Here is a 13,183-nt window from a genome sequence, read left to right on the forward strand (position 1 = left end):
TAATACGGCCTCAAAAAGTAATTACGCCAACACTCTCAGGATTTTAAGAGGTTTGTAGTATCCAGTGTTGCACAAGAAAATAACAAAAAATGAGAAAAGTCAATAAATAAATAAATAAATATAGGCTACATTCCAAGGCACACATCTAAAACTAATGTAGTCTACAACAGTACTACCTTCTTTAAGTTTATAATGTTCAGGTTTTGTTAAAACAGTTTGGTGTTGATTCAACTTTCTGATAATTTTGGCAGCCACATTTATAGTCCTGTTAAATTAGATCACGGTATACAGAGTAGTGTTTCAAATATGTTGTCCACCCCATTTAGATCAATAAGGGTATACTAAATATTAGAAACACCACTCAGTATAATGCAACACAGTTTATTACAGGACTGTTGTAATTAGTGTTACCTAGCTGTTCCTAATATGGCAACTGAGGGTAATTGTATGTATCTCTTTTTTTTATTTCTTACCCGGTTTAATAATTATGTGACCCGTATTTGTTTTAGTAGATTTATTTATTTAAACTGTTAAACGTTTGAAATGAAAAACGCTTGTATATTCATATGCTGGATTTTTCAATGAGTGTGAAGGAGTAGGTGCAGTTTTAAGAATATTTATTATTTAAGTACTTAAACAATTTTGTATGAAAAACATATCAGACAAAACATATTATTCACAGAGGAGTGTTTTATATGTCTTAAAATGTGCGTTGAGAGGGATCTTTAAGTTGTATTCTCTATGGCTCAAGATGACGTCATCACACAGCCAGATCTGTTTGCTGTTCAGCTGAAGGAGAAACCCACTTCATTTAATTCACAAATGAAAACTGCAAAGTAATGTTAATTAGCTAGATATTTTTGGGTGCACTCCACTCCCTTTAAACTGACGCACTTATAATCAGCAGACGAGCCCTGTCGTGCATTCTCAACCCATCACCACCAGATGTCTCTCCTCACTAAGCCACCGTGAGGTCGCCATGAGTAAACTGTGATAAATTCCCGCAGAAACAGGGCTTGGTTCTGTCAGGCTTCATCCACATAAAATCCCAGGCTGCCATTGGAGAGCCCATTGGCAAGAGCGAACAGGACGCAGACGCAGGAGATATCGCAGGAAGGCTCCCGACGAACGCAGTGTCCATCACTTCAGCTCATGTAACCAGACAGCGTATGTTGGAGGCAGTTATTTAACAAAATCAACTTCGTTATAAAAAAAGAGACAAAAGAAGGCGAGAAAATGGGACATACTGCAATATTGATAGCTGTATTGTCCTACTGCGTGTTGGAAAACGTCGAGGTAAGAACAAGACAATCTGAACCATTTGTACCGATGGCGCATTGTAATTCTGCTGTCCGTTTAACTGAATGTCGATGTGGACAAAATGCTGCGTTATAGTTCATATCGACATTACACATGCCACGCATACAGCTGCCTTTTTCTCCATATTGCTGACACGCACCCTTATCTAGGGCAGATTTAATTTGTAAATGCATCCTCGGGCTATGTCCTATGACAACAAGAGTAACGACACACAGAGTCCACGAAAACGCAGTGATAGTGAGAGGATTTAAAATGCAAATACTGCAATAGCACGGACGTTGACTTTCAGGACGTAAATAAAAGAGTCTTCATAGAGACGTGGTTTACAGTGCATTCGGCTCGCTGCGTCAAGCCTGGGCCTGTGTCGAACATGAAAATGTCACATAGGCCTTTTGCTCTGTGCAAGGATGGAGCTTAAATCCCATCTTATTGGTATGGGACATCTGGCCTTGTCAGAGAGAGAAATCAGCTTGCATCCGCTGCAATTTAGAGGAGTCATGCATATGCAACTGCTGTTTTGTGTTACATTTGGTCTTCATGACAGAGCAGTGAATCAGAAAACTCCCAATTTAATCTCACAGTGAGGATCAGGAAATGTCAGAATTTCAATGGGTTGTCCTCTTTCATGTAGCTCTATTTCTAAATATGTTGCCTTGAAAATGCATGTGAATAAACTGATCATCCAAGAGGCTGTGACTTTGATATATCTTTGGACACAGAGTGCGATACAGAGTATACAAATGAGAGATATGTGGTCATTTTATTGGCATCTGTCTCCATCAATAGGTAGAGAGGAGACAGTGAAAGTCTCTGATAGAGAGCGACAGATCAATGGGCCACCAGCTGATTCCACCTCCCGCCTGTCTCATCACGACTTACAGCAGACGCAGTTTGATGGACTCTGCCTTTAATAACTCTTTAGTCACCGATCATGTCCCCCACTGTAATAGACCTGAGGCAGGAATTCAGGTTGGCGCATGGGCATTTGTTTGTAGGAGCAGGGTGGTGTTTGGAGGTGGAGGAGAGGTGGATGAGTCATGATGTCCCAGCTGGAGCTGTGTTTCAGGTCAAACGTACTTTTCCACCTGGAAATGAAGAGTGAATGAAGCGGCAGTATCGTATGTAGAATATTGAGTCTCCCCAAGTTCCTAAGAGGATTTGTGAGATGTTTATTTATTAGCCATCTTCCACAGTGAGTCTGCAGCAGTCATAAAGCCTCTCCTTTCATTCTGAAATAATTTCACTTCTCTAAGAGACTTAGCAGGATTACTGCTATGCTAAGGAACAGGCTTTAGCTTCATACAAGGAGACCTACCCATGAAGGTTTACACTGAAGATTATGCTGTGAGAGGGTTGGCTGGCTGGATTACACTGTGGTATTAGTCCTAATAAAGCTGTCAGCTTCCCTTAATTTACTGAACATTCATTCAGCTGAAATGTGTGAATTGGATCAATTTGTTTTGATCTCTCTTTTAAAATGAAATATATTTAAATGTGTCAGTGCTCTGGGATAATCAAAACGTAATCAAATTAAATTTCCAGACTGCGTTCTGGATTAGTTTGTTTTAGCTGAAATACAAATTCAGCATCGTTCTGTGTTCCGATCGGACAGACTCATCGATGCCAGGTTGTCACATATGTCAAGTCCAGTAATGGCTTCCCAGGTATCTCAGCTGCAATAGCAGTTACCTGTCGCAGCACCCAGAGCATTTAGCTAATTGACACTCAGATACAAGAAGTCATTCATGAAAAAATGACAATAACAAGTAACAACCACCTTTATGGACAGCCTGTAAACCTCTATATCATGTAGTTTGACTGACTCCATGGAGCAGAGGAAGTTTGAATTATATTACATTTGTTGGGTTTTGTGTGCCCACAGCCTTTTGGTCGATTACATGTGCTCTTTCATCTTTAATAGGTGTGGGCAATATGGATAACATATCACAGTCAATCACATTGTGATACTATAGAGGTGGGCGATGTAACAATATACTGTATACTGTAAGATGATATACATTTTCTTAGAGATTTTGTCATACTATTCACCCCTAAATCATATTGTTCATAGGTATTTACTTTTCTGGGTTTGTTGAAAAACAGACATTCCTGACTAGTTATTTTATCCAATGACAATTTCTCAACTGTGTATACAGTAGATTTTGTGATCAGTGTTGCAACTAACGTTTTTTCGTTAACAGTCAATATATGTTATCTGACCATTATTTTCTCAATTAATCGATTACATTTTATAATGTCAGTAAAATAGTGAGAATAAGGACCAAGCTGACATATTAATGATTCCTGTTTTGTCCAACCAACACTCCACACTCCAAAGGTATTCAGTTTACGATCAGGAAAGATTAAAAGTTTTTGCCTACATTTTTTTACTTAAATGAATATTTGATTATCAAAATGGCTACTGATTAATCTCTGTCAGCCGACTAATTGTTTATTGCTTCAGCTCTTATTATGATATTGAATTACATACACCATTAAAGAGGATTTTATTGTTATCACACAGCCCTATCATGATGTAGTTTATTCTCTGGGAAATTAATAGAAAACTAGATGCAATTACCTGACAGCTATGTCTTGGCTAATCCAGTAAAAAATAAATAAATAATATAACCAATCCAAGTTCCCTTATTGCAGTAATGCAAACATATTAAAAAAAATCTGATATTGTCATTTAGCAGTCCTGGTCATTGATTTGCAACATTGCATGCAATTGTTTAATACAACACAAGATATTAAAGAAGTACAGCTACTACTGCAGAAAAGGTTTGTTAAATGCCATATTTGATAAAGAAAAGAATAAGCTATAGGAACTACAGGTATGCTCATCTTAAGTCAACCAGCTCTGTATTTATCAAGATAAATGACTGCAGTGTGACCCGGAGCCTGAGCACTCCAGTCCAGAGAGGCTCCAAAGAGTAGTCGCAGACCCAGAAACTAACCCACCATATCTACAGGTTTCAGCAAATGCAGAAGCATAAAGGGAGGATGAGAAAATGGAAGGAATGAGCAGAAGTAAGACATAGGTTTTAGTATGGCTGAAGATAAAATAAAAATGGTGAGTCATAAAGCTGCTGTGTAACCCCCCTTTTCCACCAACACATCCCCACCAACAGCAGTTTCAGGTCTTATGCTGGAATACAGCCATACAGATCCATGCACCTCCCACCGCGATATCCCTCTCAGTGCAGTAACACAAGAGGATTTATTGGGGGAAAAAAACAAGAAAAAAAGATAAGGACAACTACACAACTACTCTCTCTCTCTCTCTCTCTCTCTCTCTCTCTATATCTATCTATCTATCTATCTATCTATCTATCTATCACACACACACACACACACACACACACACACACACACTGCCCTATACTCACTTAATTAATTTTAGAGCCAAGAGATAATCTGGTTCCACTAATGGATTCCCGTGCGCTTGCTATTCTCTACTATATCCACAGGCAAGTGGGCATAAAACGTACCATTTTGTTGTATCACATGTTTTCCCCCTGTTCTCTGTATCGGAGTTCCTTTCCAATGATTTTGGTGTGCAGCACACTCACAGGACCTGGATTAAATCCTGCAGAGTCATTGTGAAATGAGAGCTGTAAAAGTGTCCTAGTAATTGAGCTTTTACTAAAGGTGACAAACTAATGAATGATATTATTGCACCCTGTTGGCCATTCTTGCAATCGACAACATTGAAACAGTGCCTTGTGCTGTGCGGTTAAGAGGGTTATTGGGTGGTTCATTTTCTATTATCGCTACAAGTTGTTTAGAGTGTGAATGAAGAAAGTATATGTGTTTGGGTCTCCAGGCATGGAGTTCATCCAGCTATTCTGCTGAAAATAAATTGACATTAATTGCACATTTGCATCCTCCCAATAGGTTCAGGAAAAGCTCTGCCAAATCCTGTAAATGATTCAATCTTGTCTTCTGGCCTTACTGAAATATTTCAAATTATGCGTCTCAGCTGGAAAGGGAGTAATTCCCAATTCAGCGTTTAATAATGTTTGCTTGCAAGGCTCATCACTTTATGTCATCTCTATAACCTGCCATGCATAACCTGATGCACTGCATTTGATGAGTTAATTTCTTTGGCTTCCCAGACTGCACAACTGTTTCATAATCAAGGACTAATATTAATTTCCAGTTTCCTAAAGTTTACTTTACTTTTCATCATCTACCTACTGAATGTCACATATAACATATTGGCTATGTAGATTTGTGGGGCAATTTCAAGCCTTGAGTACTTGCAGATCAAATGTCTGTTAAATGTGTCGGTAAAAGCTGAAGCCCAGATGGGACTGTGTGGTTCGGATGTGTGCAGGTTTCTAATGTGTGCGTTTTCACGTCATGAGTTTGCTCAGTGTCACCTAGAGGGATTGAGATACTGATACTGATCACATCCATGTGGCTTGCAGGGCAGAGATATCACTGCAGACCAAGGTCTTCACACCCTGCACAACTGGCTCAGTAAGCCTAACGGGTTGGATTTCTGCGGAAAAGTTTAACGCCATGGCGAAACGAGATGTTTAGTCCTGCCGCAGCTAGTGGGAGGTTTCAGAAGAAGCCCCCCTCAAAAACATCTGCAGGGTGGTGATAACACTTGTCCTCCATGTTCAGGAGGAAAAAGAGAGAGCAGTGAAACAGATTGAGGGCTGAGAGAGAGAGAGAGAGAGAGAGAGAGAGAGAGAGAGAGAGAGAGGATGATCTGAGAAATGGAGAGGGTGAGGGAGGATAGTGTAAGTGATGTAGAGCATGTAGAATGTTATGTGGGTTGCAGGGTGGAGTGCATGCTAATGGAGGAACCCAGCCCTATGGCTGTTCAGCCTGGGCATCTGGAAGAGCAGAGAGATCCATCTCTGTCGTATTCACAGGTGGCCTTGAAAAGAGACAAGGGGTGCAGAGGCAAGAAAAAAACCCTGTAGCCAGAGTGGAGCACTAAAAGTGGGACTGTAAAAAATTTAATTTTCTTAACGGCCATTGCTGCAGGGTTGGAGAGAGTGTGGGGTTGGTGGGTCCGCTGAGACTGATCAGGCTAGTATTAACATTCTACAGGAGAACATTGGGAGCTGTTATGAAGGGAAATGGATGTTCTTTTTGGCAGGTTGTTTTCACTCTGCAATCATTTGCACAGCATTGGCTACAAAAACACACAGCTCCTGTCAGAAGGACTTAAAGCTAATTTCTAAGACATAAATCCAAATGTAACAAAGGTACTGTGGTATTGATGGGTAGAAACCACTCCTACACACAATTAGGTCACACACTTACACAGATAACTCAGAAATACACACACACACACACACACACACACACACACACACATTCACCACACACTTGCTGCTTTAGAAAGATGGCACGCTGCAGAAGCTCCATCAATTATTAAAGGCCGTGGAAAGGTCTGGGCTCTTGCTTGTCGACGGGGCTTTGGCACTTGTCACGCAGCCTCTCAACGCTTCGATGCCAGTCCTCTCTCTTCATGCTACCTGTTTTTTTTCTCACCCCTCTTCCCCGCCCTTCAGGTCCACTCTCCAGGCTCGCTCTACAGAACACAAAAGAAAATCCCCACGCCTGTCTCCTCCTTGCCTCTGCCCCCCTCATCCCTCCTCTGTCTCTGCCCCAGCCTCCCCTGCCACATCCCAGAGGCACTCCTTACCCCTCCCCTACCCTCTCTCCCAGACACTGCTCCTCCATCTGCCTCAGCAGCTTTCAGTGGCCAGTGACATCTTTTAAATTTCCTTGTGTATACTTTCATTTTTCTTGAATAATTCATGCTCCAAACTCATCCTTTGTTTTATTCGTTTTTTACATTTTTTTCTTCATTCTTGATATTTTCAGACATCTGACTCCATCTGTCTTTATTTGCACATAACTCTGGTTCTCTATTGTCGCTACACAAAAGTATTACCATCATATATTCTTCCAATATGAACCAATACAATACAAAGTGAATTTCTTTCAGCAAATATCAGGAGTTACATTGTTAGGTTTGTGCTGTAATCTGCTTGTTGGTTGTACCCATTTCCCCTAAATACATGCCATCAAATTCTCTTTTAGTGATTTCCTACATTTCCCTAAATGCTTTTCGACAATCCCCAGACAACTGGTGTAAACTTGTTGCATCCAGCTATGATGTGTATGCGTAAGCAGTAAAGTTATCTTAATATTGAGTATTGGATATTCAATGAGTACTTCAATGAGACAAACATGTGATATTTTCCCAAATATGCAACCAAAAGGATTGCCAGCAGTTGTTTATTTACCAGTGTTAATGTGTTATTGTAGAGGAGTGCATATTTCCTCAAACATACCCTCCCTTCCCCTGAGACAAAATGTTCCCACAGCATTTGACTCAAGGCTTAGTATTCAGCAACCCCAGATTAGATTCTCCAAAGGCTGCCTGCAATTGACTCTGCCTCTGTTTTATACAGTATACATAGATGGCTTACCTACTATAAACAACCAGGCTGGTGCAAGCAGCTATAGATGATACAGGGACTCAGGTGCTGCTGTGGCTGCTGTTAATCATCAACAATAAGATTCAGCCAGTGATGGGAAGAGACAAATCGTATTCCTTTCTTTTCTCAGCTCAGGGTCATTGTGCTCGCCAAGGCCAAGCTGTGCCAGTTAACAGCCAATACTCAACCAAGCTCATCTGACAAATTGGATACTTCGCGTGAGTCTAGCAGGGGTTTGAAAAAAGAGTGTAATAAAAGCACAAATCAGAAATGGAGGTTCCAGGCCCCAGTAAGGGGTCTTCTGTACAGATTGTCTCAATGATTAAACCATTTTCCCTTCAGTTGGACACTGTGGAGACTTTATGGCCTGAGGAAATGAGATAACACTAATATTTAATCTACTGAGTGATTCTGCAGCACAGACTGGCAGACTGCACCGCCAGCACGCATTATCTCACCAGAGTGGCCCTACTCTAAAATAACACTGCAAAGACTAATGCAAGACGGGACATGTCAGCCTCATATGATCTCAGTTGTCATTAATATTTGTCCTCAGTGGATTTGTTAAACTGCGCTTTCTAGTACTACTGAAATGTAAAAGTGCTTGTTTTGAATATGATGCATAAAGACACTTGGTGAGGTAATTTATCATTTATGCCTCTGCCGATGATAATCAGATGATTCAAATTTGTTAATACCCCATCTTTTGTAATAGTGAGTATGAGCATACTTAAAGGAAGTCTTGGAGGGACAGTTGGTAAAACAAAAATGGAAAACTAACCAGTTGTGTTGTAACACGCAGGCTGTGCTGGCCCTGAAGCAGAGGAATAAGAGGAACATGTGATGAATCATCATGCGTGTCAGCGACTGAGTTACCACATTGAGATTTACCAAGAGTGAATCATCAAAAATAATACAATATAATGCTGTCACTGATAGTGGTGTAATAGCAGCCAAGACTTTGTTAAATATTGTATATTGCATTAATTGTATTTATTATGTTAATACCATTGATGTATTATATTATAATTTATATTATATTATACTAATTACATTTACGGCTGTGACTAACAATCATTTTCTTGATTGATTATTCTGTAGATGTTTTGCAATGGTTGGAGTAATTGTTTAATCGATGAAAGAATCTATGAGAAAAAAATGCCCATCAGAATTTCCCAGAGCCCAAGGTAGTGATGAAAAATGTTTTGATTTCCCCAAAGATATACAGTTTCCAGTCATATGAAACGTATAAAAAGTAGCATTTTGTTTGCCATTCTTCATGAAAAATGTCTTTTAATATTAATTCATAAAAAATATAGTTGGCGATTTATTTAAGTTTTCACTGCCTCTAAAAAGAGTCAATAAGCCCAACTCAACAGGGCCCAGTATTGCATAAAGTAATTTAAGTGGCGAGTAAACAACCAACAGACAGTGATAAGGAAAGCTAACCAACCATTAAGCCAGCGATCAGCGACCCGCCGAGGATACAAAATCAAACCAAACATATGGGGACTCTTTCATGTGAGAGAGAGAGAGAGAGAGAGGCAGACAGAAAACGAACGGGAGAGAGACTGAGTGACATGCTTGAAATTCTGTAGGGAACCAGTTGCTACGGTAACAGGGAAGGTAGCTGGCTCCTGTGGGTGGCGTTACCATGGTAACCACCCTTAGTGGCCAAGTGATGCTGAGAGGGAGAACGTAGAGGAGAGGCCTAAAAAAAATTCTGTTTACGGGTTCGATGGGAACAAATGACACAGATGAAGAGGACAACAAGTGAACTGAAGCTGATGTTAAATTTGATTGATTTTTTTTTACTTTGCTTTGTACAAGCGGCAAGCCGGTTCCAGCGGGCCCTATCATTAGCTGTTCATCCTGCTGTTCACTAACAGAGCACCTCATTACCATGAACAGTAGGCCAAAGATGCTGTGCACGGCAACCTACTCTCTGAGAGACCTGGGAAGAGGTTATCCCCTCATTATGTCTTTGCCGTTTGTTGGGGTAAAGCTAGCCATACTGTACAGTCGGATCTCTCACTGGGAGTTAAAGACCAGTTTGTTCCCACTGTGGCGATACCACATGCCTCTGGTTTAAAGCCATGAACCAACATGTTGTGGAGTTTGGTTAAATGGTACATACACATACCATTATACTTTATGTGACGTATAACGTATTGTATGCAGTATGGATGTGGGGTCTCCGCCACAGTTAAAAAGATCAATTATTGCTTTTAGCTTTCTGGTCACACCACCACCTCAACAAATACATATAATAATGATGTAAATAAATACACACAACCACACACCAATCTGCCTCTACCTCACATTCTCTTTGTGAGGCTCACACAATATATACTGTGTGTGTGTGTGTGTATATATATATATATATATATATATATATATATATATATAACCTCAGAGCCTAATTTTCATAAGATGCATCTGCTAGACATGCTCCCAGGGGAGCAGGCATGATGTGATTAGAATTGTGCATGTGCATAAATCAGAGACAGAAGGAAAAAGATATATGAATGTTTTAACCCCCTTTCCATTCTGCCCCTCCTCTGTTGCTGCCTCTTCCCTATGCAGTATATCACTCCATCGTCTGCTGAAAGTCTCTATTTGTTTTATGTGCACATTCAGTTCAGCACAGTTTTATGTATTTGACTTGCTTTAATTTAAAAGACTTATTTGCAATCATAAAAAACAAGATATAGAATACAGCAGAAAAAGACAGATAATCAGTTCTTTATTTACATATTTTGTGCTATTAAAGTGCAAAGAGCAGAGGAGGTCATAAGTCATATGGATGACATGCATCCATGTCCCAAAGGACTCAAAATTTTCTGAAAAGAATATGAACTTGACAAATAATTTAAAATCGTACTTGAGTGATTTAAGTTCCAAAGCAATTTAATGTGTTTCAAGTAATTTGCCTTCCTGCAAGATGCACTCCAAACTGTTATAACTGATCATGAAACTTTTAACTCTATTGGCAGATTCCTTGTTTTAACAAGCACAATATGCAGTGTAGGGCTGCAACTAACGATTATTTTAATAATCGATTAATCTGTCGATAATTTTTTCGATTAATCGATGAATCGGATAAAAAAACAAAAAAGCATTAATTTACATCAACTCAATACATACATACATACTTGTTGTTTTAGTTAATAGTTGTGTAAAGGTAAGTAACTCAAAGAGCAGATACAGACAAAACACACACACACACACACACACACACACACACACACACACACGTTCACTTGAAGCTTATTCATTAAATTATTACCATCATTGTAGTAAGTGCAAGTTAAGTTCATTTGTACACCACATTTAAACACAGCTTAAGATGACCAAGTGCTATAAAAGAACTTTAAAATGAAATTAAAAAGTACAACACACACAAATATATATGTCAACAATAACTGATATGGGACAAAGCACAGAATATATATATGACAATAGATTGAAAAATTAATAGGCCAAAAAAGGCGAGTGAATAAAAACGTGTCTTTAGTCCTGCTTTACTACTGTTATTAACAAGCTAACGCTAGCTTGTCATGCTAGTCAGCTGGATAACGAGTAAACACCACACCAGCACCAGAAGAGAGACGTTACGTTCCTCACTTCAAAACGGAACAAAAGTAGGATTCTGTAGTGACTTTACCCTGCTGTTGAACTCCCTTCCTCCTCATCAAGGACTCCAACATGTTTACGTTTTAGGTGCTGAATCATCACCGTGGTGCGCCCGTGCCATGCCATGTCGCGTTTGCTTTGATTTATTTAGTGTGAATTCTCCCACACCTTGGATGACTTAGGTCGTACTGATTTCTCTGCCTCCGCCATGTGTTTCAGAACAACGTTAAGGGTCCGGTCTCTCTCCGTATTTCCTCTACCCCCGCTCTGCTCTTTTTTCTTCTCTTTCGCTCCACGCCGCTCCGCACCGCTCCGCACCGCACGACACTCAACTCAATTGCAATCTCCGCGACTGAGTGGCGTGTCGTGCGACACAACGAATCGATAATGAAATTCGTTGCCAACTTTTTTAATAATCGAATTTTATCGATTTTATCGATTCGTTGTTGCAGCCCTAATGCAGTGTAGATAGATCTGTAGAGGGTACACTTACCCTTTATGTGCAATACTCACAAAGTGCATGAAGAGACAGGGAAGTAAAAGTAGAACTGGGGGAGAGATGACGTGCAGATCCAAAGGAGAATACCCAGGAAGAAAGACTTCAGTGCAAATCGGCTGCAAAGACAACAGAGTCAAAGGCAGAGTGAAGGGCTTGAGAGATGCAGCAAAGGCCCAGAGTGTGAGATAAGAAGAAGCATCAGATCTTATTGATGCTGGCTGCCTGCTGTTCGTCAGGGAGACCGTAGAAATACAGTCTGTTTTTAAATGGATCAATTATTACAGACTTTTAACCTAAACATACCCTCATTTAGGATTTCAGATTCCTTTAATCTACTTAAAACATGCTCAAGGGCGTTATGGTATTGCTTTAAGACCTCCAGTCTCATCTCCCCCTGCACAAAATACACACTTGTCCGATAACTTACTCTACTATGAATAAAGTTATCATTTGTATATATGTCCTCTTTCTGAAATTGAAAATCATGTTACTGCATTATCTCCATTTACCTTGGGCTTGAGAGGCAGCAACGGCCCAGAGTGTGAGATAAGAAGGTTTGGTTCCAGGGTGGATTATCCATTCTAGAGATCCAGCTCAAAGTCTGTCAGTCATTTAAATGGGGAACTAAATTAAATGCTGCTCTTGTCCTGTTGTAGTCTCAGGATAATAATTATTTGACATATGTATGCACGTTTTGCTTATCAGAAGAGAGGTTAGAACTATGTATGTGGGAGAAAAGGCAACACTAGCCTGTAGAAAATAATTGTCTTTGTGTTTAATACATTCTAGCTGTGACCATGCACACCATGCACTTGCTAATAAAAATGTGAACCTTCGAGTCACAGATATGACTGAAGACTTTTGAATGTATTTACCACATGAATACAGATTTGGAGAGCTTGTTTGCATTGTGTCAATTTTAAAATCTGACTTGATTTAGTGGCAATTGTGTGACATTAGGATGTTTCAGATGGACCTGAAGTGTTGAAATCTGCGCTAAGCCTTTGATTCCTTCAATCCCCTGAGGTAGCTCTTCCGCTTGAAATCGTATCTGCAGGCTCACAGTGTTTGGTATTACCATGTTGGCATCCCCATGTTGTGTTGCTTAACTGTGAAGGAGGTTCAGCAGTGTTATGTAACAGCAGAAATGCATCAACAATGCTAGCAGAAGACAAAATCATTTCAGTTTGGCAATGTGGAAGAAGCTCTCTGGACTCCGGAGTCTCTGTTTTTCTGGCTGGATTTATTTTAA

The 13,183-nt window shown here is 39.9% G+C and overlaps 1 protein-coding gene across 2 annotated transcripts in view; it reads left to right on the forward strand.

Annotated features, from left to right (window-relative positions):
• The first annotated feature begins 1,030 nt into the window (after positions 1-1,030).
• The window catches only part of aplp1 (amyloid beta (A4) precursor-like protein 1), a 34,476-nt gene continuing 22,323 nt past the window's right edge, over positions 1,031-13,183 (forward strand). For both annotated transcript variants that reach the window (XM_031298894.2, XM_031298895.2), the window contains exon 1: positions 1,031-1,296. In XM_031298894.2, the coding sequence (XP_031154754.1) occupies positions 1,237-1,296 (60 nt within the window). In that variant the 5' untranslated portion in view covers positions 1,031-1,236. The remainder of the gene's footprint in view (positions 1,297-13,183) is intronic.

This window comes from Sander lucioperca, chromosome 10 (genome assembly GCF_008315115.2).
Source record: "Sander lucioperca isolate FBNREF2018 chromosome 10, SLUC_FBN_1.2, whole genome shotgun sequence".
Lineage (NCBI taxonomy): Eukaryota > Metazoa > Chordata > Actinopteri > Perciformes > Percidae > Sander > Sander lucioperca.